The sequence below is a fragment of the Fukomys damarensis genome, unplaced genomic scaffold, assembly GCF_012274545.1.
Source record: "Fukomys damarensis isolate Sample0158 unplaced genomic scaffold, DMR_v1.0_HiC HiC_scaffold_9, whole genome shotgun sequence".
Classification (NCBI taxonomy): Eukaryota; Metazoa; Chordata; class Mammalia; order Rodentia; family Bathyergidae; genus Fukomys; species Fukomys damarensis.
The window spans coordinates 50,759,744-50,787,389 of NW_022900921.1; the positions used below are offsets into that span (position 1 = coordinate 50,759,744).

Below are 27,646 nucleotides of genomic sequence, written 5' to 3' on the forward strand. Positions count from 1 at the left end.
TTTTACCTTTCCAAGTGTGGTTTCGCTGAAGGGTTAGAATTTTTTTTTTTTTTTTTAACCAGGGATTGAACTCCAGTCTTTGCAGTTGCAAGGCAGACGATAGAACCACTGAGCTAAATCTCTCGCCCTCACTGAAGCATTAGAAAAAGCCTTGTGTCACAGTCCCTGGGGCTCACACTGCCTTCTCAGGCCAGCTGTCCCCTGGCAAAGACTGGAAGTAAAGAAGCAACTACTCCCTTTCCACCCTTCTCACTTATCCCCTTTTAAGTTGAGCATTTCTGAATAAGAAGCGCAAAATTAGGTTTGGGTATAAAAAACTAGATGACCAGTCCAATCTAGGGCTGTGTTTTGTTCAAGGAGACCTGGCCCAGAAAGGACAAGAATTACCCTCTGAGCAGGGGTGCTGTGACAGGAGTCAGTGGTCACTCGTATATGGCAACTGTGATTGCTGAGCGAAGGCATGGCTAGCAAAAGCTCATCAGTAACATAGGGGGCTTGACCTTTCAGCCTGGTATGCTAATTTCAAACCTCTACTCTTCCACCTTTACGAACTGGCCCTCTCTGCTAAGGTGGCTCCTGAAAGAAAGTCCATCCTGTTGCAGTGTCAACCTTCAGATATGGAAAATAACTACAGTGAGATTAAAGTATTTCAGTAAAGTGCAAATTATTTCCACAGTGGTTGGGAAAATTCTATTCAATACTTTGAAATTTATGTATGTTGTAAAATTGTAGCAAAATGAAGTCTTAAACACATAAATTGAAGACTTTCCTATGGGGATATAAAAATTAAGAGTAAATCCAGTGAATTACTTCCAAAATCCCAAGAGCCCATAGTCTGCATTCATGATGCCTTGCTGTTACATGAGTTTTTTTTAGGTCATCCGGACAAGAAGTCTTATGGAGACCCTGAGAGACTTTTTTAAGAAAAAAAAAAAAAAAGCATTAAGAAATTATGATTCAAAGGTTTCAAACCCTAATGTTACTGGCAAGGCTTCATTTTTACGGAATACAAAGCACTCTGTTTCTTCCACTTCTAACAGCTCATCAAGAGAAGCCACTACCAAATCATGCTCCTGCAGCATTTCTGGGTAATGGGACACAGCTCGCTCGATTCTTGCTGACCGCCGCACGGGAGTGATAAGCTTCATGTCTTGCACTTCTGGCTTTCCACTTTTTCTGAGAGACAGTAAGAGATGCATTTACTTACTTATTTATCGAGACAAAGTCCCACTATGCAGTTCAGGATGGGCTTAAGCTCATGGCAATCCTTCTACCTCAGCCTCCGGAGTGCTGGGATAACAGGTGCGTGCCACCATACCCAACTAAGAGATGCATTTAAAACCTTATAACTTTCAAAAGATTCTACTTGTTGTTGTTTAATCCATAATGAAACATGACAGACATTTCTGTGTAAGTCCATACAAAGATATGTCTAGACTAGCTGTTGTCCTAGTATGGTTCTTCCCTAACTTCTAGACTACATTTGCAGTGGTCACCTGCTTCTGGATGGCCTCAGCATACAGAAAGCATCACTGAAGTGTGAAGTGTGGTTTTTATTTGAAGTCAATTGCTTTGTAGCTGGTGTTTGTTTATCAGATAAACTTCTTTTATAAAAGAGTTGACAAGTCTTAAGGAAAATGGGCCTAACACCAAATCTGGTTGGACTAATGACTTCTAAGATCTTCTTAGCTCTGACAGAAAATTATTCAAAAGATAGCTTTGAAGATGGTGAACCAAACCACAAACTGGGCACCTTCTTTGTAAATGCATCCTGATGGGCAGCAGCCTGGAGGACAGGGTGAGACCCTCCCATGGAATGATTGTGATCCACAATTCACAAAACCACCAGACAACACTAGTGGGCGAGTCTATTAAAAGCTGTTGTAATACATTCTAGAGGCAGTGAGAGATGGATTCATCACTTCTTTTCATCTATGAGTGGTCAGCAGTGGGGCAGTAATGTATGCAGGAGAGGAGCACAGGACATGGACGATCCAGCTGTTTTATAGGCAGCTAAAACATACATGCATTGTCCTGGTGCTCTTTCAAGATCAGGAGTTGAGAAGAGTAATTCTACACTTACTTTTTTGAAAACAACACTGATACCCTGATACTGCACTTTAAAATGATAGGTTTTGCCTTAAATGTATATTTGTTTAAAAAGCAGAGAGTTTCTGAGCAGTCTGACTAGTACAACCACCTTTCCTGTTCTTACAGGGCTCCTCACTGTTCCTTCTCTCCCACAGCTCCAGAGGTGACCTGTGCTTGGGACCTGGTGTTCATCATCCCCCATCACTGCTCTGTGCCAGCCAGGCAGGAGGGATCTCCAAGTGCAGGACAAATGGGAGTGAAAAGGTAGGACAGAATCCAGGAGGAAGGAGGGTGAATCCATTTGAACAGCCCTCCTGGCTCTGGTGGCCTCTTCCTCACCACAGGTCACATCCCAGCAGGGGTGGCGGAGAAGGATATGTGTGTGTGTGTGTGCAGAGAACAGACTCACCCCCTCCTATCATGGTTTCAACCTCCCCTCACCCTCAGCTCCTTGCTGGAAAGATGAATTGAGCTGCCTAGAATTCTGAGGAAGCAGAGGAATCTGTGAGCTGCTGTTACTCTGGATCAGTGCAGGAGGGACTGAGAATAGAACTGAAATTCGGTCTGGGATCACAAAGCCTACTTTAGAGTCTGCTTACCTAGGCATTGAGGAGATCTGTAATTTGATGCCAGGATGATTATCCTGTCCTGCCTTGGTTATTTGGGGTGTTGCTGGAACCTGGTCCCTCTCATTTGGAGGAAGACAGGACTCTCCAGATTCCACCTTCTTGGCCAGTTCTTCCATTGATGTGATATTATTTATAGCAACAAAAGAGTCAGAGGCGGTTCCTGTGTATGTAAGGAAAGGAAGGAAAATAAAATGTAGCAATTTAACACTAACACCTAAGATCAATAAAATGAAAACATAATGTATACAATGATTCCCTAGTGATCCTCATGAACTCCATATATTATTAAATAAAGAGTGAATGAGTCAAAGTGGCACTTATAACTACTTTTTCCTGAAAGCCCCATAACAGTGTCCACTGACATCAGGCCATGCTGCTAACCACATGGCCCCTGGGCCTGGATAACCTTTCAACAGTGAGCACATCTCTAGTCATTACCCTTGAGAGCTGTTGTACAGACTGATGGCCCTTACACCAAACCACAGATTGATTTTCTTGACTTACTTGACCCAATTTCCCAACCTTCTCTCTATCCAGGGATGACCACATGGTTATTACTTTAGACAGTGAGTAAAAAATACTTTGTATTAGCTTAATTTTCATGATATTTCAATCACAATAACCAAGATGAAAGGAAATAAGCTAGACTAAGACAGGTTGAGACCCTAAGAGTATCAGTTGGCTGATAGGCAGCAAAGGAATGAATTCCTGCCCTTTGAAGAGTGTGCTTTGTGTTATAAATACAATGTCAAATATCTGAACTAAAGTATTACTCCAGAGTCTACTAGTGAGCTTATCTATTCTATGACTTTATTTCCAAAAGCAGTGGGCCACATAGCTATAATTTCTCAGTACTTGTTTCCTAGTTAAATATATTCTTAAAGGAAACAGTTTCTTTTTGGTACCGGGGAATGAATTCGGGACTTTGTGCTTGTGAGGCAGGCAGTGCCTGAGGCTAAATCCCTGGCCCTTAAAGGAAATAGTTTTGTCACCTTATAAGAAGTATGCATTTTATTTTTTGAAGATAGCTTTTTCTTCTCTCTGTTCATAAAACAAGTGCCACAAATGGTAATAATATGCCTCTCATTAAGTTTGGCACACTGGCTGTCATAGGAAGACAGTTTAAAATCTCTATCCTAAAGGATAGAAATCTCTATCCTTTAAACGTTCCGACCAAGGATAGAGATGTTAAGAGACTCTTGAGATGGCTATTTAAAGAGACAGCATGAATTTAGATGAGTGTTGGTGGTTTTACTATGATTAAACACAGAACTTAAACAAGGCACCTTTCCCTTTTGCCTGAGTCTCTTTTGATAAAGTCATTTGTCTTCTTCCACTAGAACTCCAAGAAAGTGGGGCACTTTGGGTTGCTGTGGTGGAAACAACCTTTGTTCAGTGTTGGGCACATACATACTTATAATAATAGAAATAAACTAGTTGATGGCAATGGCTGAAAAGGTCAGGCCACAGAGACCAAAAAGTGAAAGGCATACTAGGAGATTATAAAAATAACAGTACCTTCGGTAGTTCTGTTTTGATCTTGCAAAATATTAAGAACAACTTCTCTCAAGTCTTGTATTGGCTAGAGGGAAGAAAATAAAATAAAGGAGTATTATTAATAGCATTCATGGGAAAAAAAAAGAGTCAAGGGACTTTGTATAACATCAAATAAACTTCCGGTAATAAAAAATGTTTCCTTTGAAAAATCTCTTGTCTATCTATAAGCAACATTTAAAAGGTTATATAATTTCATGAGAAAAATGAAGGAATAGAGAAAATGCTGGTTAAAGGTTGGTGTTGACTTCAGAGAAAGATGTTTAAAGTTGTCTTTTTTTTTTGTTTTTTTTTTAGAGACAGGGTCTCACTCTGTAGTTGAGACTGTCCTGGAACTCACTATGTAGCCCAGGCTGGTCTCGAACTCACAGCAATCTTCCGGCCTCAGCCTCCCGAGTGCTGGGTTTACAGGTGTGCGCCACCATGCCCGGCTCTAGTGGTCTATAACAAAATTTCTCTAAATAAAATTCTGTTTTCCTGTCAACTTACATCATACTATATAAGATGCTCCCATGTAGTTGAGACTGTCCTGGAACTCACTATGTAGCCCAGGCTGGTCTCGAACTCACAGCAATCTTCCGGCCTCAGCCTCCCGAGTGCTGGGTTTACAGGTGTGCGCCACCATGCCCGGCTCTAGTGGTCTATAACAAAATTTCTCTAAATAAAATTCTGTTTTCCTGTCAACTTACATCATACTATATAAGATGCTCCCATGTGAAGATTCTGGTTCAAAGAGTTAAGTATCATATAGAAAACATATCACCTATTTTTAGTGTTATCTCAGTTTAATTCTTATTTTCATCATAAAAGTCATACACCTCATTTCAGAAAAATTAAACAGTAGGTTAAACAAGAAAATCACTAATATTCTCATCATCTAAATACAATCTTTGTTAGCATTTTAGGTAATTTTCCTCAGCATTTCCTTTCTTCTTTTTTTGGTAAAACAATATACCTTAGAAAAGAAGTTTATGGAAAAGTAATTTTCAAACAAAATGATTTGAGACAGCTTTCATATTTTCCAAGTATAGAAACCATACAACAAAACAAAACATCATGAAATGAATTATACCTTTTCATAGGAACACTATAGTTGGAGATTTGTCTAACTGACATGGAATTCTGTATCAAATTAACAACAGATATATACTGACAATAAGACCTAAAAAGCAAAACTTTCTATAGTTTAAAAAAAAATCTAAAATGTAAATTATGGTTTAAGCTTAAGATGTTTGGAAAAAATGTACAGAATACGGGGCAACTGTCTGAATTCTATAACACAGTCAAGTATATAGGCTTTTGGTTAGAGATAGTAGCTTGCACATATGTTAATTCTTTTGAAACACTACTGAATAGATAATAAGGGGATTAAAAAGAGGCAATAACTACAAAGAATAGGAGAGAACAAATAGCTATGAGATTTAGAAGTTGGGACACAGAAGGAAGAGAAGTAACCAACGTGACCAACTTGAGCACTCAGGATCCTGAGTTGGCAACTGTGGCTGAGGAAGGACCTTATTAATCCCACAGAGCTGCTGAAAGGTGCAGGAATAGCAGGTGGGGTGCAAATCAGGAGGATTCAGAGCATGTGTTCTAAAAGAATCAGACCATCAAATCCACCCTGCATCTTGAACTCCCTGCAGCCTGCTAACTGCACCCCACACCTTGGGATATATTCCTCTAGTCCCTGGGAGACATCATGCAAGATTGGGGATGGGCACCTACTGGAAAAGGGGTAAGTCAAAGAGACTCTCACGTCTCTTCTTCTTCACACCACTGGTAGCCTGGTTTTTAACTTCCAGGAAGGAGATTAGAAGAGGCTTTCCTAGAGAAGCTAACTTTAAAAGGACAGGTCTAAAGGTACTGATATTGAGGCTTCTTTACTAAACCATTGATACCAGATCACTCTATGGTAAAGCCCCATCCATGTATCCATGGCTTTGAAATCTGTGTGCCATTTCAAATCCAGCTCTTACATGCAAATAGCACTAAGAGACTAGCATCTGAATAAAGCCTTTAGTGAATAATAGAGAAAAAATAACATAATAATAAAAATGAGAGAGAGGGAGAGACAAAGTGAAGCGAAGTACTGGAGCAGAAGTGGGCAATGTAGGAAGAAGAGAAGTTGCTATGGGCTCTAGGAGGCAAGAACAACACAAGAAGGATGTCCAGTTGGGAATAAACTGGAAAGGTCTCAAAGAAAAGAAAAGAAAAGAAAAGAAAAAAATCTGACTTTCAAAAGTACTTAGTAATGGGCCCAGGATTTAGCTCAGTGGTGACTCTGCCTGTCTCACAAGTGCAATCCTGAGTTTGATCCCTGGTACCAAAAAAAAAAAAAAAAAAAAAAGGACTTAGAAATTTAGAAAAGAGTATGGTGCATGGAGAGTAAGTGCGAAGGCAAAATAAGACAACAATTAATTATAGGAAAAGTAGAAGTGTTTGAAAGGCAGTAACCACAGAACATACTACAGGCGTCAACATATTCATATATTTCTTACATATTCATAAAAATATGAAGACTAAATAAAGTGACCAGAATTCCTATGTGACTGTAATGGAGCATGAAGGATGGCAAAGTTCCAGGAGGATGACAGGTGGGCGTGTGTGTGCACGTGTTGGGAGATTTGTGTAGGTGAGTGTGAAGGGGTTAAAACCTCATCCTGCATAACCAGAGGTCTACAGATTATGTCTAAAACTGATACATCAAAACCCAGCAATATACACATGTTTTCTGAAACTATAGAGGTAAAAATATTAAAATAATCAATGTGTTCCGGGAAGTGGAAAATGGGAGGGGAAGGAGGCAGAGGTTTTACTGAATGAACCTTACTGATTACTTGACTGTTGAAATGGTGTGCATGTAATACTCTGAGAACAATCACAGAAACAGGTACTGTAGATTAGTAGCATGAAATGGAAAATGACATTTAAAACTTATAAAATATTTGATGCAGTTCTTGTTAAAAAATTACATATGCTTTTCCCCTACGTTTTAGAGTTAAAAAATTATTTAATATATTTTTAGGTTCTTTATAATTGGATATTGATGTTATAATTGTCTGTGCTATTTTGCTATTATTATTATTATTTTTTTTGGTACCGGGGATTGAACTCAAGTTCTTGTGCTTGCGAGGCAGCTGCGGAACCACTGAGCTAAATCCTGGGCCCCTATTGCTTGTTTTTAAAAATGGTATCGGGGATCGAACTCTGGCCCTTGTGTTTGGGAGGCAGGCCATGGAACCACTGAGCCAAATTCCCTGCCCTTTTTTTTTTTTTTTTGTTACTGGGGATCCAACTCAGGACCTTGCACTTGCAAGGCAGGTGGTGGCACCACTGAGCTAAATCCCTGGCCTGCTATTACTTTCCATAACTGCATATTTCTACAATTAGTGTTAAAGGGACACAGTCACTTGTCAAGAAAATTGATTCTAGGGGCTGGGGATTTAGCTCAGTGGTTTCTCCACCTGCCTTGCAAGTGCAAGGTCCCGAGTTGGATCCCTGGTACCAAAAAAAAAATAAAATAAAATAAAGAAAACAGATTCTATTGGTTTAATTGGTTTACACATCATATTGCTGCCTATTAAATATTAAAATATGTTCACCAAAGATATATTCTATTTCATATTCTGTGTATAACTTTATGAAGTGAGTTAAAAGTTTAATACTGCATTATACAATTATCATATTACAAAGAAGAGTGAGACCCTACAAAAGACAATTTTAAGAAGTTACCCACCCAAGACAGACACTCACTTTTGCTCCATTTTTAATGGCCTCTTCGTATAGTGCAATAACATCAAAGGTACCTTGTCTTGCCAACAGCTTTGCTTTGCAGATCCAGAATTTAGCAAATTTTTCAGCCTCAGGAATGTTGGACAAAATGGTAAATATTTCATTAGAAAGTACACCCTGGAAAAAAAGAAAATACCCAGAGGCAATTAGTACCATTTCATCATTACTTTCACATCTCCTAATATTTATCACAGAAGACATGCAGACGTTGATCTAAGCTTTTAAAAATTTCAATTTTACCACGGAATAACGTACATATAACAAAATGTACCTATTTTAATTGTATGTTTCAATGACGTTGCACAGTGTTCATTAGATTTTAAGAGTTACATGAGACAAACAGAGAGAAAAATATTTATCATAGCAGAAGGCAAGGAATATGTTTTACATTTTTATGCAGTGAAAAAGCAAAAACAGGGTGTAGCTCAGTGGTAAAGCACTTGCCTAGCAATGTGTGAGGCCCTGGGTACAAGCTGCAAAAGTGAAAACAAACCCTAGAGTTATCAACAGTTTTTATGTAACAATCACAATACTATATATTTATAAATAGGAACAGTGAATAGTGGCCATAATTTCTACATGACTCTTAACAGCAGAATGAAGGATGGCACAGGTATGCAAAGGTCAGGGGTGTTCATGTGGGTGTATGCGGGATTCACTGCAGGTGAATATGAAAGTGCTGATTTCCCACACAGGAACTTTGCAATGGCTTCTGTCATGGCAGTGATATGGACCAGGAGGAAGGGGGAGCTACCACCATCAAAGCCAAGGTATTGGTTCACTCAGGCAGGCAGCACCTCCTGCTCCTCTAGAGATGTAGGGGACACCAAGGTAAACTCACAATTAAAAAAATGAGAATCAAGACCTCTTATGTAAAGGTACAGAATCCCAATGATGAATGTAATTATATTGTATACCTAGATTGTACCAATAAACTCAATAAAAAAAAATCACCAATATTTGGGGAGGCATAAAACTCAAAAAAAGAATAAACACTGGAGCAAAAAATTGAGGGAGCGAGCAAAGGGGAATAAAATTTTAGAGTATTAGTCATTATCTTTAGAGTGATAAAAGAGAATACTGACACCAATAGACTCAAATGGGTTGTTTAAAAAAAGACTCATAGAAGGGCAGAACATAGATGGACAGTGTGAAAGAATGAATTCATGAGCTGAAAATTCAGCTGTGTAATCCTCCCAGAACTCAAGAAAACAGAACAAAGAAATGAACAGTATGGAATAAAAATTTAGAGTTCTGAAGGACATATCTATTATTCAGTAATTCCAATATCCACCTAAGAGAATTCCTAGAAGGAAATCTTAAGTGAAGAGATCTGAGCATATACCACAGCAGCTGCAGAAGGAAAATTTTAAGAACTGAACAAAGAAATAATTGTTTACTTAACAGGACTTTAATGTTCCTGTGGAAAGTCAAGAAGGATGAATGAAAAAATATTAGTGTTCAGTAAACCAAGGATAAACAGAAAATATTTAAAGCTCTGAGAGAAGGAAAAAAAAGGGTTTACCATTAGAAGAATGAGATTCAGGTTGACATGTGGCTTTAATAAATTAACCGAGGATGCAAGAAAGAAAGTAAAGCAGTAACTTCAAATTTTCCAATCTGAAATTAGAAAATTTCCTCAGCCAGATTGTGATTATAACATGAGGGCTAATGAATGTCATTTTCACAAGCACTAAGGACTCAGAAAATTTATTGTTCAAAAATCATAAAGTTACTAAGAAATAAACTTTAGAGTTCACACAACAGACTTGAAACAAAATTGTAAGAGTATAATATAAAAACATGCAAACTATGTTTGAACTTACACCTATCATTTTATTTTATTTCAATTGATTATTACCTTTATGAAATAAAACTGTATGAAACATAGAAATGAGGGGAATAAACAAAAGTGGATTCAAAGATATTGAATTATAAAAGAGCACGTTAAGTTTAAACATGAGTACTACATATATGTGTATGGGCTATATTTGCTTTTTACAAGCAGAGAGTTTCAGATCTGGTCAAAAATTTCAGCTGTACACATGTATATAGTACATTCCTAAAATAAACTCAGAAAACTTTAAAATAAAGGGGTGAAAAAAATTCTGTCAGACAAAATCTTACAGATGGCAAGATTAATATCAGACAAAAGAGAAATCAAAGCCATTTGTGAATCTTTAGGCACCTAACATGGCTTTGAAAACCAGAGAGCTAAAATTGACAGAATTACAAAGAGAAGTTGTGGATGACTAAACCTAGAGAAACTTCAGTGTATTTTTTTCAGAAAGTAACACATTTAGTGAATAAATAGATTATATATCCTTTTCAAATACCTTTGGAACATTTACTAAGAATGATTAGACATTAAGATCACAAGGAAAATTTCAATAAATTCCATAAAGCAGAATAAACACAGGCCACAGTTATTAACCATACGGTATAACTGGAAGTTAACATAAAGATAGCAAGAAAAATATCTACAAATCTGGAAATTCAGATATATTTTCTAAGAAGACTTTTGGGTTAAATTAGAACTCAACATGGAAATTTCTAACCATTTAGAAATGAACAATGAAAACATGTATCTGTTATTAAGTTGCTGTCTCTTAGCTCCAGGCACACCTGTCAATCACCCTCTGCTTTGTGATGTTGGAGAGGGAACTCAGAAAGGACTTTCTGCTTGACAGCAGCTTCCGCTGAGCAGTGCCAGTAGTGGGCACTAGGGGGAGACAGCAGGGATGGAGAAGGGAGGAGAGACCATTCTTCACATTTGCTTTCATTACCCCAGCAATGTTCTCTCACCCTGGCGGCACAGGCCTGTTTTAACCTCCCCCTTTTTCTGGCAGTCACAGATCCCACCTCACTGTAGGATCTCACTGTGCTCCTCTGGAAACTGGAGCAGCCTTTCCTCAAGATCTGAGCCCATACTGGGAAGACTCTTCTCTTGCCTGAGCTACCAGCAGCTGCTGGGTAGTATGTCCTCTAGAGTTCAAGTCCCATGTCCACCTGGGTTCATCTTTCCTAGTGTAATAATTAAAGTATTTATTTGGCTCTCCTCCATTTCCTGACATGCAACTCTTAAAATTCCTGCCACCTCCAAGGATACATGTCTTTCGTATGCTAATGACTAAAAGACCAGAGGTAGATGTCAAGATGGAAGCTGGCCACTGGAAAGTCCAAGATAGGATTAGAGCGTTGGGACTTTCAGTGCCTCTGCTTCCAGTTTTGGGGAAGGATTGAAGGTGAAGCTGACCACCAGTGGAGATGATTTGATCAATTGTGCCTACGTCATGAAGCCTCCCTAAAACTCCAAAAGGTCAGGGTTCAGGGAGCTTCTGGAGAACGGAACACATGAAGGTTTCTGGAAGGTGGTACGCACGGAGAAGGTAGACAAGCTCTGTGTCCTTTCCTGTATGTCTTGCCCTGTCTGTGTCTTCATCTGTATCCTCTGTAATGTCCTTTATAACATGTAGACAATTTAAGTAAAAAAAAAAAATTTTTTTTTTTTCATTTCTGTGAGCAAATTAGTCAAACTGGAGGAAGGGGTAAAACTCCTGATTGATAGGAGTTTTTCACAGGTAAAGCAACTGGGGCTTACAATGGACATTAGAAGTGGGAAAGGGACAGTTTTATGGGATCAAGTTCTCTACCTGTGGGATCTGATACTATCTCTACATAGAGAGTATTAGAACTGAATTGAATTAGAGGGTACCCAGCTGTCTGCTGTAGAATTGGCTGATGGCTTGGTGTGTGGGGAAACACAGAAGTATTTTATGTTGACTGCTGAATGAGATAACAAGAAAAGCATTTGGTGTAGTTCTTCCCATATACTCTCTAGCTCTCTGTTTTCCTAGGCCCCATGGTACTAGCTGCTTCCTGCAGTTACTGCCACTGTTGCCTTAGTTTCCTTTTTTTGCTATTAGCCCTGCATGTCACATATGGATGTCACTGTGTAATACATGTTCCTTCTGGTCCCTTTATCATTTTGTGTACCCTGGTTCACAGTGTGCTCTCATTTCTAATAGCTAGTATCTTGCCTTTGTCTCTGTGTCCAATGTCAGCAATGCCTGGGAATTTTTGTCTCCTCAAGGAAACCATTAACCATTAATAAATAACCATGACAGTATTAATGCTGCAGCTCCTTTACCTATGCTTGGGATGACTGAGAGGTGTGGCTTACACGGTCTCCTGACGTCTCCATGGGACTGTGTCATGGTCACCCTCCAGGGACTAGCTTGACATCACACCCTGTTGGCCTCCAGCCCTGCCTGGTCTCACAAACTCACCTCATTCCCAGTTTTTCTTGGAAACTTCTTCCTAATAAATTACTTACACACAAATCTTCCTCTTAAGAGTCTGTTTTGAGGGAATACACGAGTAGCGAATCTCAACATTATATTCCTTATTGAGATATTTTTGTGACTTAATCCTGACTGATAAAACGTATTAGTTAAATCTGAGGGATATGATCAAAAGAGAATTAAAGAGGTAAATTTATAGTATTAAACGTATTTGTGAGAAAATAAGAAAGATGGACTTAAATCATCTAAATTTTCAACTAAAAAGCTAGAAAAAGAACAATAAACCTAATAGGTGTGATGAAGTCAGAGAGCACTATAGGGACCCTTCACCTGTTGCTCATTAAAAACTGTGTTTTCTTCTGAGGCCGACAGGGACTTAAAAGCAGTTATTGCTAAAATGTATGACTCTTCCCTTGGGTCTACAAATGCCCAATAGGTAACTATAGGAGAATCAAGGTCGACCTTCATTTTTTAATCCTTTATTACTTTAAAACTTTGGACATAGTCAACAGAACAGAGTTTATTATCCCTAAACTTACTAGACTATCTCATCCCCCTTCAAGTTGGAAGACACCAAGGTAGGAGAAACTAAAGTAATTTTCAAGATTCATGGGGACATCCAATTACCAGCTTTTATAGAATTCAGTTCCAGATCCTTCCCCATTAGACTAACACCTAAAAGTCTCTAGCCATTGTCCTGAGCTAGTGGTCACCTGGGTCCGAGAAAAAAAAGACACAACGTTAAGACAAACTGCCATGAAGACAATCATTTCATAGTGAGGCAGGAGGCAGAGAGGAGAATTTCCTGAAAGAAGGGGGCCTGAAGGCCAGAGGAGAAAAGAAGCTGGCTCTCCAAAAATCAGAGTGCTCAGTTCTGACACCTGTACTACAGCTGGGAAAGACAAGAAGGTGCACACGCTTAGGCTTCTGGGGAGCCCCATAGAAGCTCTTTAGAAACCACAGAGTACCCACCTCTAACAATTAAGCCTGCTTGAGGACACATGCACTACTTGTTTCAGTCCTCAACAACTGCAATTATAAAAAATTATAATCTACATTGTGGTTTGAATCCCTCCACCTCCACCCCTGTTGTGGGCTCTGAGCACCATGACATTTCCTTAAAGGTCCATATAGCAACAAACATTTTGCTTTCCATCAGAAAGGAAGAGATCTGTCCCTGATTGGTGTGAACTGCCATGCCAGTTCAAAGATCTACCCCCGCCCCTGAAAAAACCACATATAAACCATAGATGGCAAACCTTTTAGAACTTTCAATGATACAAACAGCCTGCTGTGGCATGCTTGCCATAGGTTCACCACCACTAATGCAGACTCTGATACCTGGCTTCTTTGGGGCTATGAGCTTTTTTCAATGACTCATTCCCACCCTCAGGAGCATATCCTGACTAACAATCTATGATTTCACTTCTACTTCTGTTTTTTTGGGTACCGGGGTTCGAACTTGGGATCTTGCACTTGCAAGGCAGGCAGTAGAACCACTGAGCTAAAATCCCGGCCCTCACTTCTACTTCTGTGGGGCCTGCTCAATTCTTTGTTCAGGAGGCCAAGGACCCAGGTCTGTCAGAACCTCAGATAACAATGAGGATAGAACCACTTCTCAAACCATGATTCTTCTAGAGCTACACTAGGGCTGATAATCCTTAATATCATTCTCCTGTGTTTGTGGGTGGGCCAACCCAGTCTTTTCATCAGAGTGTCTGTCTACTCTCCAGCTAATACTCAAGCTGTAGTTCTTTATCTTTTCTTGTACTTTCCAATTAATGCTTTTTCCTGTAAATTCATATTGTTGTTTTAGTTTTAATTTCTATTATCATTAAAGCAAAGACTCAAGTTAGCCAATAACAAATGCAGACATGAATGCACAAGAAAAAGTTTTCAATAAAACTCAAGACACTCTTTTAAAGGGATTATTGAAAAATATTTGGCAAGTTTGATTTTTTAAAAAGGCGCAGACTTTACTATAGTTGGCTCAAGAAATAAGAAAACTTATAGACCAATGACCACAGAAAAAATTGAAAAGATATATATAAAAGTAGCACAGCCCAGATGATTTTATGGAAGTTCTTACCAAACCTTCACAGAAAAGGTAAAATACTTATTTGACAAAATCAGCATAATACTGAGACTAGGAAAACACAAAACTAAAGAAGATATATGAAAGTGTGAAATAAAATAATTGAAACTAGCAGTACTAGAGATTGAACCAAGGGGGTTCTCAAAATTTTGAGATACCAAGTCACTAATTTGACTAGTCTTGGCTTGAATTTATAATCCTCCTGCCCAGCCCATAGTACCTGGATGACACCCACATGCTAATGTCTGGCTGGGCCAAAACTCTCGGAGCTCATCTTCCTCACTTACCTCTTCAATGAGCCGCAGACACTCTGTTAGAGTGCTGTTAATCTTATTGGACAGTTCCAACTGTGCTTTCTTTTCTTCCTCTTCTTCTTCAATGCTCTTCCAGAATGAAATATTCATTTCATCTATTACTTTTTTTTTTGTTTTAAATTCCATAGGAGGCCGTTTATAGACTTTCCCCTTCGATTTTTGCCATTCTTCTAGCTGTTTCCTGTTATGCAATTAAAGGTGGGGAGAGCATGGCTTTAGTTTTTTTCTTTATACATGGTCTAGCTTCTAAAGTATATGATATGCAGTGGTCAGTTATAACTAAACCTTCAATTATAGAAAAAGTCAAGAGATTAAAAAACAATTTCAAACAGGTAATGGCAATACTGGATTGTTCCCACCCATGAGAAGGCAAGATGTTGGGCTGGGCATAGTGGCTCATGTCTGTAATTCCAGTGCACTGGAGGCTGAGGTAGGAGGATCACCATGAGTTTGAGGCCAGCCAGAGCTATATAGTGAGTTCAACATCAGACTGAAAAATACAACAAGATCCTGTCTCAAAAACAACAAAAACCCCTAGAGGTAGACATTAGGATAACTAGGGTTTCATACAGCGAGATAATAGCCAGCACTTGAAATACCTTAGCTTCATGATCATTCCTCATCATTTTTCTCAGACCCACTCCCTCTGGTGCTCCATTTCCCCCACTATAAACTTGTTACCTGTTACACAAGCCACACCCGCACAAATAGCATTCTGCCATTAATAGGGTCTTGGTGGTCAAAGTGATCAACTTCACTTAGTTCCTTACCCCTCTCCTGACCACACACAATTGCCTTCCTTTCAGAAACTAAATCACTAATTTCAGGGCTCTTCTTTTAAGTAGCTGGTAGTGTCAAGTCCTAATCTTTTATCTTCTACTATTCATATTCTGCACTCTTGCTTCTCAGGAGGCACTCCTCTACATTTTGGGGGCAGAGACCCCAAGACTTGTAGACCCAAGTGTTGAGATGTAGGCTGTCTAGTTTCTTTAAATTGTAACTATGCATTAATGATGTGGAAGTGTACACTTTATCTTAGATTTCTAAATTTAATATTATCCAAAACAAAGTTATTGACTTTCATCTCTAAATCTGTTTCCAGTTTACTTTATAAATAGTATCCCAGTGTACCTAGTTTCTAGGGTCTAAACTTAGGAGCTGTCTTGAGCTGTTTCTCTCATACCTACACATCACTGAAAGATTCAGTGGTGCTTCTGTCTACACTGCCACCATGCTGATCCATACCCTTGTCATTACTGTTGGAAAAGCTGCAGCAGTCTAATCATCTGGCTTCCACTCTAACCTTATCAAATTCGCTGCATAGTAACTGACCTATAAAGTAAAACAGACTGTATCACTGCTGAGGAATTCCCACGACTACTGGAATGAAATTCAAAATGTTCTCTATGGGTTAAAAGCACAGTCTAATCTGGCTTCTGTGTAGTCTCCAACTTCATGTCACCCCACTCACCCTCTCACTCAGTACCCCCAAGAGCTCTGGCATCATTTCAGTTTCTTAACCCATGTTCATTCAGGTACTTGCATCAGTCATCTACTCAAACAACACTTCCCTGAAAACTAATTATCTACCATTTTCCTGACTAATTTAATCAATGTATTGACCTTTTGTCTCCTCCACTAGAACATAAGTTCTATGAAAGCAGCAATAGATGTCCAGTGCCTAGCACTGTGCTTGGCACATACAATTATTCAACACATATGGTAAAATTCACCACTGTTAAGTGTGTGATTCTGTGAGTACAAGTGTGCCAAGTCATGTAACCATAACTATAATCAAGATGTGAACCTGTCCTAAAACCCTAAAAAATTCCCTCAGGGTACTTGGTAGTCGACCCTGCCTCTAATCCCAGGTCTTCTCTAGAAATCATTGGTCTGCTTTTGTCCTTATAGATTTGCTTTTTTTCCAGAATGCCAATAATTTTTAATACATGGATGCCATCCGCTCTTTCATTTCTCTCCCTGTTTCTGGAGAACAATTCATTCAGTGCTTATTTCTGTCCTGATTGTTCCTCACTCACTCCTTTACTTCAACCATTTACTTCATGATAGAAGTTGGGATATCTGACATGTGTTTCTTCCAGTTCCTGGTAATCTTCCTATCTCCTTATTCTTCCTTTGAATCATACATAAAGAGAGAACCTTCCTTTTCTAAAACCAACTTACTCCTAGGACCTCAGTATCATTTTATTTTTCTGACATTCTCCATATACACACCAAACCACAAGCTCCAGAAGGGCAGAGACTGACTGTGTTTTCCCCTCTTCATCTAACACCCGACATACTGGAGGCATGATGGACTACCTGGGGCACGAGTGATTTTAAGATTCTGTCCCTTTAGTATCAAATATGTTCAGTATGCCACACTGTCTGATGATCGCTCTATTGTCTGACGTAGACTGAAAGGTCACTTCCTTCCTTGCTCACCATCTCAGAGTCTCTGCACTCACTTTTCTTTGTGCATGGAAGGGTTCTTCTTGTCATCAGTCTTAGGTCTCAGTTCAGATGTCCCTGTTGAAAGTACCTTCCTGAACTTCGATCTAAATTGGCCATCCTAGTCCTAACCTCTTAATCACATCATTGAATTCAACTAATTTGTTTCTGCAGGAGGGCAAAGAGCTTGCTAGTGTGTTCAGGGCTGCATTTGGGGATTAAGTCCTGCACTCAATTCACCCACACCCACACGTTGTAGCTCTCTATTAACTCTATATGCTCTGTCCCCCTTGTCAGGAATCTCCATTCTTTCTACTGCAGTCAGGTATGTGTATGTGATTCTCTTGGGAGGTTCACCCACATCGTGAGACTATTTCTAGTCTTGGGCAGAAAACATATAAAATCTTTTCAAACATCAAGAATATTAATAATAAGCCCGAGCAACCTGAGATTCTGATTTTCATCATCTTAATGCTGTTAACAGTTCCTTTCTGCTTTAGTTTACTTTCCAAAACTTGACCTAGTCAGACTCATGAAGTCTGTTTCCTGTTTCTCCTTCCTTGATAAATCTACGGGACTTAATCACTGGTCTGCTTGGCAAGGGACAACCATCTTCCTAGTTCCTACCTCTGTGCATCCTAACTCCTACCCTGCCCTGTTCTATTGCTCTCCAATACTTCCTGAGTAGACTACATCAATAGCTGTTTCTTACTCATACATTCTCTGTATTTCAATTTTTAAAAAAAAACTATTTTAAGCATATATAAAGTTAGAGAATGATTTGTAACACATACATGTACCATCTAGCTGCCAAGTCTTAATATTTATTATAGTTGTTTCAAATCTTTTTTTCAGGCAGTAGCTAAGAATTACTTAGGAGCTACTATTTATGACCTATTTCCTAACCAACAATTTTGTTTTGTATATCTACAAGCATTTATTTTATTTTCACTTAATTTTCAAGGAATAAAGGAAAACATACAACCATTTTAAAAACTGTATGATTGCCCTCTGGTTGTTGTTATTTACAATACTTCTGTGTGGTCTTGAGACATTTAAAAACTGTTCTCTCTGGAGAAGTGGTCCTAATTCCCATAAGCAGACTTAATGGCTCTCTTCTCCCTATTCCTACATCTTTTTCTCCTAGACATTTAATATAGTATCACTAGGCATGATCTACTCTTTTTGTCCATGCTGTGGATTGAACTCTGGGCTTCACACATGGTAGGCAAGTGCTTTTACCAATGAGCTACATCCCACCCCCTACAATCTACTGTAATAAACTATTGTTCACATGTTTTTTTCTTGGTACTGGGGACCAAACTCAAGCCCTTGCACTTGCAAGGCAGGTGGCAGAACCACTGAGCCAAATCCCTGTCCCCTAACCAATGATTCTTGGTAGTCAATTTGCCCAATTATTTTAAGCTGAAAACCTTGGAATTAAAACAATGTACCTTCGATCCTCTGCTGTTGTCTTTTTAATATTTGGATTAGTTTGGATAGCATTTGGGACTCCTCTCCCATTTCTGGTTGTGACACTAGCTTGAGTTTTGGGAGCTGTCTTGCTCAGGAAATGCTTCTGGGGAACAGTCTTTTTAAACTTGGGGTCCAAAGTCTGTGCTCTCTGTTGAAAGCTGTTGGTTCTATTTGCTCTTATGCTAGGAATGCTTGGGATGACTGAATTAAACTTGCCTGCTATCAAATTAGCCCTCTGGTTTACAGATTTTGATTTTTGCAGTACACATATCTGGGGTCTAAAACAAGGTTGCGTGGGCTTCTGATCTTGCTTAATGTTTGGATGTTTGCTGTTAGGTCCTCCATGCAGCAAATTGGGGTATGTCCTGGGTTTGGCATATTTTAATTTCTCTTTAGTAACAGTATATGATTGTACCTTAGTTTCTTTTGGTTGTTCATATTTATCCAAGTCAACCTTTACATCCTTTATGTTCTTGACCACTGGTTTTTTTGATGCTTGAGTCCTACCAGGGGTCTGAATAAAGTGAGAGGGGACTGTCCTGGGGGGTTTTTCTGGTCTTGCAAGGTCTGTTCCTTTAGAGAGGTGTTCCTTTTCCGGTACAGTCCTTATTTGTGTTTTTCTAACAAATTGTTTATTATTAACCCTGTCTTTCAGAACAGCACCAGTCACCAAACTTTTGCCCAAGACTTGTTTAGGAGTCAAACTGCTCTTGGTTTGATTATAAGAGTTATTCTTTGGCTTACTTGTGGTACATAATGTAGGATTTGGCTTCTTCTCAGGTTGTGATAAGGTTTGAGGCAAGTTCTCTTTGTTCAGCTCTTTAAGAAAGCCATCCAAAGATTTGTTTTCCACATAGTTATTATCTACAGAGTCTGTACATTTTGTATTTGCTTGATCTGTTACCTGCTGCTTTGTAGTTTTTGGTTTCTGTGCATTAGGTGACCTCATCGGTTTTCTCGACAATTCTCCTTTAGCAGATGATCCAGCTTCACATTGCTGGTGACTCTTGTTGGAAGGTTTACATTTTGGGTTGGAAGAAAAACCTCTTGAAGTCAGACTTTTGCTCACATGTTTTGGTGCCTCCAACTTCGGCTTCTGGGATCCTGTTATATTAGTTGGTCTGGACTGGAGTTTAACGCTAATGGGTCTGGTAGCTTTGATAGACAAAACAGCATGGTTGAGAACATCCTTTTTGGGTTTAATGGTCTGAAAGGACAAACAAACAAAAAAGTAAGCTCACAGTACCAGTTAAGGGGGGGAAAAAAAAGCTGTGTTACAGGTTAAAAAAATCAAAAACTATCTTGTCCCTGAAGATCAACCACAAAATAGTAAATTGGTGGGAGATACCGGGAGGCCTGAGATACACTGAGTCATATTTTAGGAAATATCTAGCATCTTGGCAGAAAGTTAGTCATTATGAAGTCAGTCAGGAAAAGATTTTAAGGTTAGACTCTTCATGATTAATAAGTGTGAGTTTTAGCCATGTGATTTAATTTTAGATAAGAAAGGGAGAAGGTCATAGGAAACTTTGAAACCTAGGGCAGGGAATTTAGAAATGACACCATAAATATAGGAGCAAGCCACCATGGACTTCAGAGCTTCTGAGGTGAAAGCAATTACTTAGAAAGGAGAATTTGGTATATTTAAGAATATATGTCTCCAAGGGAAGATATGGAAATGACAGAGTTACCACTGTATTTTTGATTTGACAACGTTGTAAAGGATCACTAAATAAACTTGGTGAGGAAGATAGAAAGGAAATCTGTAACTACATGCCCATTTGACCAAAGGTATCAGTGCATGAGGTGCTGCTGAGGGTAGAATAGGGAGGGTTGGAGGTGGTAGGTAGAGAGCTCTTGTCTGGGTTACTTCTTGGCCCCAATACTTACATGTGCCTCACATCTCCACATCATAGCTTACTTGAAGTAGGGACGTTGGTAAGAAAACTGATTTGCCTTATTTTTTTGTAGTACTTATATATTAAAAATACTGAAAGGGCTGGGATGTAGCACTGTGCCTGACTGGAAAGTGCAAGGTCCTGAGTTCAATCCACAGTACAAAACAAACAAAAAAACAAAAACAAAAAACCCCAAGCATATAATTCACATATCATAAAACTGACCATTAAGAATACAAATCAGCGGGTTTTTGCATATTCATAAAGTTGTATAATAATCACTATTAGGCAATGGCACAACATTATCATTGTCCTAGGAAGAAATCTGGTACTTGTTAGTTCCCCCTATCCCTCCCCTGGGAAGTTGCCCTTAGCAACTTCTAATCTACTTTCTGTATCTCTACAGATGTACCTATTTTGGACCTCTTATATACACGGAATCATGCAATATATAGTTTTTGGTGACTGGCTCCCTTTACTTAGTGTAATGTTTTCAAGATTCTCCCAAGTTGTAGCATATATCAGTGATTTTACCTTTAAGAAAATTTAATAAACTTTAGTTTTAGAGAAGTCTTAGGATAACAGCAAAATTGATCAGAAAGTACAGTGGGTTCTCATATATCTCTGTTCCCACTCATGCACTTCATTATTGTTTAGGGCTTAAAATTCATTTGTGTAATTATATACATTTTGGCTTTCCATTCATCAATGTGACTTTTTTTTTTGGTGCCGGGGATTGAACTAGGGACTTTGTGCTTGAGAAGTAGGCAGAACCACTGAGCTAAATCCCCGGCCCCATCCTTTCATCAATGAATAGACGTTGTGTATACTTTTGGGATTTTTAATAATGTTGCTATAAATATTTGTATATAAGTTTTTATGAATGTGTATTTTCAATTTTCTTGGGTATATACCTAGAGGCAGAATTTCTGGGTCATATAGCAAACCTATGTTTAATTTTAGAGGAACTGTCAAACTGTTTTCCCAAAGTAGCTGCACTAATTCACATTCTCACCTACAATATACAGTGATTCTAATTTCTCCACATCTTCCCCAAGACTTGTTGTTATCTGTTTTTTTAATTATAGCTATCCCAGTGGGTATGAAGTAGTACCACACAGTGGTTTTAATTTCCCTGATGGTTAAACATTTCATCATATCTTTATCTTCTTTAATAAATGTGTATTAAGACTCTTTACTCATATTAAAATTGGATTTTAAAAAATTTGTTAAGTTGTAAGAGTCATATATCCTGGATACTAGATTCTTATCAGGTATATGATTTGCAATGTTTCATCTTATACCTTTTTTATATCTTGATTTTAGATCAGCCTGACCTAGCTAATTTATTCTAGGTAGTAGGGCAGGTCATACTATTGCATGAGCTTCCACTTAGAGAGAAAAACTGAGCTTAGAAGAGTTATCAGGCTAGCAACTAATATGCAAATACAGAAAGATAAAACTGGAAAATGTTTTAGGTATCATTAAACCCAGCCCCTTAATTTGAGAAACTGAGGTGTCCAAGACTAGGCATGGAGTCAGAGGCTGGGTTGGAGCTAGAATTGTAGTTTCTGAACCTTGATTTCTGACTGTTTGTTTCTCAATCCACTTTAGAAATGATGGAACAAACTGAACAAAAACAGATAGTATGTACAAGGAGGAATGATTGATTCCAACTGAAATTCTCTTCATTCTGGGCATATGAAGTATGAGAAGGGAGACGATTTACAAAGGATGTAATGAGGATTTAAATCATCAGAGATTTACTAAATGTTGACTGCATGATAGGTACTGTGCTAGACTCAGGGGACACAAAGATGTAGTCATATTTGTCCCTAAGTACCTCTAGAAGAAAAGATATAAACAAAGAAAATTATAAAGCCATGAAATAAGGGGCATCTTATCAAACATTTTTTGTTCATGTACTCCCAGAATAATTTTGATGAACACCGTACCCCAGAAATTAGCTCATGTGCCCAATATTATTTATTGATATAATGAGAGGGGGCTGTGCATCATTTTTATTCCTTTTTTAAATAAGTAGCTAGGACTACAAGGTATTTTGTTATAGCAATAACATTCCATTTTTTGAGCTTCTCTAAAAATCTCTCAGCCAAAAATAATTTTCAGGGTTTCACTAGATGACAATGTTAAAAGCAAAGAACTGAAAACCATCTGAATGGCAAAAGGCTTTCTCACCATCAATCTCATTATTTCAAATTTTCCCTTCACTTTGTACTCTGGAGGTATCCATCCTAGGCTAAAGAAGCATATTAAGATTAGGGATGAGATAGGTGAGTGATTTGCGTATACTGGGCAAGAAAAGAAAGAATTGAAAAGAGGAAGGGAACAGGTACTAAGGGAAGAAGGAAAGGAGAAATCGCATGTGTGGTATATTCTTAAATCAATTTTAGGTCAGTGCATGTAAAAAAGTTGAAGATCTGGAAATGATTCTGTTAAAATGTGTGCCTACATAAGCCAAACAGCTGGCATTAGTATTTCAATATTTATTAACTCAATTTTTTTTACACAACTCTAGTCTCCTATTACTCCTATTTTATAGATGCAGTTAAATAGCTTGTCTATGGTCACTTAGTTCTCAAATGGAGTTAGGATTTGGATCCAGGCAATTAGGAAATTCCACGAATTGTAACAATGACTATTCTTGAAGTTCTTTTACTTCCTCTTAAACTCTGAGATTTCCTTCCTTTTAAATTTGTATCTTTAGAACTGTGTAAGGCAGATAATGCAAGTATTGCTCTCATTTAAGAGATGAATGGGAAGGCAGGGAAATGGGGGGAGGGAAGAGATGATTTACCGAAGTCAGAAATGCCAACTCTGACTGAAGAACTTTTCCAGCACATTTTTCTTTTTCTTTAAAACTTGCATCCTAGAGGGGTGTGGTGGTATGACTGGGAGGACAAGGCAGGAAGGTCACAAGTTTGAGCCCAGCATAGGCAACTTAGCAAGAACTATCTCAAAATAAAATATAAAAAGGCCTGGGGATGCAGCTCAGTATGAATGCCTTGGATTCAATACCCAGAATAGAAACAAAACAAAACAACCAAACCAAAACCAAAAGACTCACATCCTACACAGGTACAATCTGCATAAAATATGCAGCTCAGTATGAATGCCTTGGATTCAATACCCAGAATAGAAACAAAACAAAACAACCAAAACCAAAACCAAAAGACTCACATCCTACACAGGTACAATCTGCATAAAGCAGAAGTATAACCAAGTGCTTCCTTACTGTTTACATTTTGCCTTATAAACACGTTTTATCCTTCAGTGTCTAAGATGTCATGCATACATATAATATACAATGTCCATATGTGCACATGTAAACCCATACAAGTATACACACATGTGTAGTGTGTGTGTAGTGACTGAATCATTAAAACTTATAAAACTGGCACCAATATCTCACTTTGGGCAAAACAATTTCAGTTTATCTTAGAAATCTGGTAAAGCTCCTGCTTCAAAAATTAGAAATGAGATTTTTATGGATAGCAATATTCATTTTATTGCAAGTGAAGAATCTGTATCCTTTTCAGAAGGCCAATTTTTTTTGTTTTTTGGTACTGGGGATTAAACTCAGGACCTTGTGCTTGGGAGGCAGGCAGCAGAACAACTGAGCTAAATCCTGGGTTCACTCTCACTTAAAATCTTAAGAATGATAGAATTCTTTCCATTCTGCCCACAATCTAGTTATAATGCAGTGTTTGGGAAGTGTATTTTTGTTAAGCAGCTTGGAAGACCCAACATAGGTATTCACTTCATGGCACAATACTAAAGTGGTTTAGATCAGAAGGCCCTCAATGTTGTTGTTACTTAAGAGCTACCTAACCTTGGAATAATATTTAAGCTTTTCATGACTCAGGTCCCTCATGTGAAACATGAGCTACTTAGTAAGTAGTTTCTACCCTTCATAAAGTTGTGAGGATGAGGTGGGTTAATGCAAGTTAGGAGGTGCCAGGCACACAATAAACAGGCAAAAAATGTTAGATATTAAGCATCTACTCAAGGATTTTTTGGTTATAAAACTTAACTATGTTATTTGTACTTTTCAAAAAATGTCTCCCTTATGAAACCCAACTGCAGTTATATTTATGAGAAATATATGCTCTTTAGCATTGTTATAATTTAGCTAGCATCTTTACTATTTTAAAAAATAATCTTAATTCTAAACTAGGTATTTCTTTAAAATCTAATTTCTACTTACAGATTTAGACGATGGTGGATTTGGGCAATTATTCTTGGCTTTTAGATAAGGCCTATAAAAGAAAAAATAAAATTAATCCTTAGTAGAGAACCAACAAAGCTTGAAAGTACGATGATTAAGAATTTTGAATAGAATTTTAATGCCTTAAAATTTCTGTATATGGTAAAGTAATTCAAAAGTCTAATTCAATAAAGTCTCCTTATTATTTATTTCTGTATTTCTCTTCCTGGAAGCCATTGCTTCATGATTCTTTCAGAGATATCCTGTGCATAAATGAAGCATTCTAACAGTATTAGTGAAATATCGTAAAAGCAAAAGTCCCCTTTTTTAATGTATGGTAAAAAAAAAAAAAAAAAAAAAAAAAAAAAAAAATTCCTTGTTATATGTACCCTTCCAAATAGTGAATTTTCAGGGTGAAAAAGTGAAATATATATGATGGAAAATGATCAAGAAATCATATACATACTAATTTACCAAAACAAATGTAACTATTATATATTGCAAACATACGCTAATTTAAAAAGATGATGTATAGCTGACCCTTAATATCAGTGAATTCGACATCTGTAGTTCTAACCAACTGCTCCAAAATATTTGAAAAACAAAATTGCATATATATTGAACATCATAGACATTTTGTTATTATTCCTTAAACAACACAGGGTAACTACTTCATAGCAATTACTACGTATCAGGTGTTACAAGCAATCTAGAGCTGATTTAAAGTATATGGAAAGATATAAGCAGGTTGCATGCAAACACCATGTCATTTTACACAGGGACTTGAGCATCTATAGATTTTGGCATCTGTGGGGAATCCTGGAACCCATCCCCTGTGGATGCCAAGGCATGACTGAAATTAAAAAAATAGGGACATTGATGAAATCTAGCTAGTGAGACGAAAAGGGAAAAAAAGAAAAAGGAGGTGAACAGAGCAGAACTTAGAAAAGATTTAATCTCCACAGATCAAGACAATTAATTGCTAAACTAAAAAGACTTTGATCACCCAGTGAAGGAGGACAGGGACCTTTCTGTCTCATTAAGCACCATAAGCATCATATCTGTAGCATTAAAGTGACTGATACAGTATAGGTACATTAGTACTTGTTGACTATTTTTAAATTAGTTAAATAATTAATTTTGTTTTTTTGAGACAGGGTCTCACTATTGTAGCTCAGGGTGGCCTGAAACTCTGGGCATCCTCCTGCTTCAGCCTCCCAAGTGCTGGGATTACAGGTGTGTACCAGCACACTCAGCAATAATTTTTAATTTAATCAAAGAAACAGAATTTGGGTAAAAGCCCAATATAACAACATAAAGAATAACAGTTAACTTATTAAAAATTAATTTTCAAATAAAAATCGACCAACCCAATTGGGAAAGAAAATATATCTATGCTAAGCCAGGGGGATGGATAACACCATAATGAGGTAACATGTTGACAAAGATGAGTGAAATGGTTTTGTTTTGTCCACCTCAAAAGTAAAAATTCAGAATTGATTAAAGAGCATCTTTGGGCTGGAAGATGTCAGTGTGCCTCCACCGTGAACTGATAACTGGCTCTGCTACTTTGGCAGGAACCACTAGAAACAGGGTCATTGAACTCCTTAACCAAAAGTTGCCTCGAGGAGAATAATTTTTACCCAGAAAAAGAGAGGACAAGAAAAGCTTCCAGTATGGTAGATAATATCCTCCCCTCTTTCCTTTGGAGAGTGTCATGATAAATCTCTGCCAACAGATTAGACAACACTCAGAGTCATTGTCATGTCTGGACTGAAATGCTCTTTTTGAGTTATCTTAGGATTCCAGTGTTGGTTGAGTAGGCTGCAGGCAAAACGGCTATGTTTTGAAAAGGCTTTAAGTTGCTGTTAGCAACGATGGCAACAAAACTGGCATTACTGTGGGTAAATAAAACTCACTTGGTGTTTTGGTTTTTCAGTTTTCCTTTGGCTGCTAGGTACTCCTGCAGCTTTTTCTGCCGCTCTTCTGCAAAACAAGCAAGCAAACAACAGAACTTTAGCTTGAAATTTTAACTAGTTCATTTATATTCTAAAAGATGACCCTTTTCCACAATTGGATTTGGACTCGGGGGTAACTTCTTCCTCATCCCACCCAATCTGCCCACGGCTGCTGTCCACATTCCGGCCCAGCGCAAAGGGCCATACCCAGCTCTGCCTGCGGCTAAATTTGCGCAGCTGTAACAAAGCGCGTTGCTTCTCACAGGTGCGGTGACCCAGGCAAGCGGTCTCCGATTTTCGATCGATGACTTCATTTTCAGAGGGGCTCAGCACCCGTGCCCAGCCTGGGATCCGGATCTGGGATCCACGTCAGGGGCAACCGAGGCAGTCTGGAGAGCAGATGGGCAACTGCCGCGGAAAGGATCTCGGTTGCCTCCTTACTTCCTTGCCGGTGCTCCAAGGCCTTCAAGAAATAGAGACACACGGTCACACTCACCCACAGCGGCGGCGGAGGCAGCAGTGGCAGCAGAGGGCCCAGGTCCCACCATGACTCCTCAGCTACAGTTTCCCTTTCAAAGGCCGCGCCAGGAGCAACAGCTGCGGCGCCGCACTTCTGGGCACTCTCATTGGTTCCCACGGGTTTGAAATCTACCAATAGAAATTATGAGAGGGCGGGACAACAGGAAACAGACGCTTTATGGTTGGCCCCGGACCTAGGAGTTCCTCTGGGGCCCTTTGACTAGAAGAACGTCTGTGTACCTCAACCTGAAAGACTGCTCGGCTGGCACCTGTTTGGCAGCTGAAGGCTCTGGGCCTTTTCTGAAGAAAGTAATCCCGGGTGGCGGTTGCGGTGTTG

At 38.6% G+C, this 27,646-nt stretch overlaps 1 protein-coding gene across 1 annotated transcript; it reads right to left on the reverse strand.

The window, feature by feature from the left end:
- On the reverse strand, nucleotides 1-27,401 carry Ckap2l (cytoskeleton associated protein 2 like). Its single transcript, XM_010639496.3, has 9 exons — nucleotides 27,287-27,401; nucleotides 26,752-26,818; nucleotides 24,833-24,884; nucleotides 18,685-19,913; nucleotides 14,753-14,960; nucleotides 8,028-8,183; nucleotides 4,239-4,302; nucleotides 2,691-2,880; nucleotides 1-1,176 (listed from the first exon to the last, which is right to left on the reverse strand). The coding sequence occupies exons 1-9, from the start codon at nucleotides 27,336-27,338 to the stop codon at nucleotides 951-953; spliced, it is 2,244 nt and encodes a 747-aa protein (XP_010637798.1). The 5' UTR covers nucleotides 27,339-27,401; the 3' UTR covers nucleotides 1-950.
- Nucleotides 27,402-27,646: the final 245 nt, after the last annotated feature.

Bases quoted from the DNA above. Each gene is read 5' to 3' on its own strand.
- Ckap2l (XM_010639496.3), bottom strand. From the start codon at position 27,338: ATGGTGGGACCTGGGCCCTCTGCTGCCACTGCTGCCTCCGCCGCCGCT. The intron at 4,303-8,027 runs GTGAGTGTCTGT...TCTTCCCTCTAG, and splicing joins CCATTAAAAATGGAGCAAAA to CCAATACAAGACTTGAGAGA. The intron at 1,177-2,690 runs GTAAGCAGACTC...ACTGTCTCTCAG, and splicing joins CAGATCTCCTCAATGCCTAG to AAAAAGTGGAAAGCCAGAAG.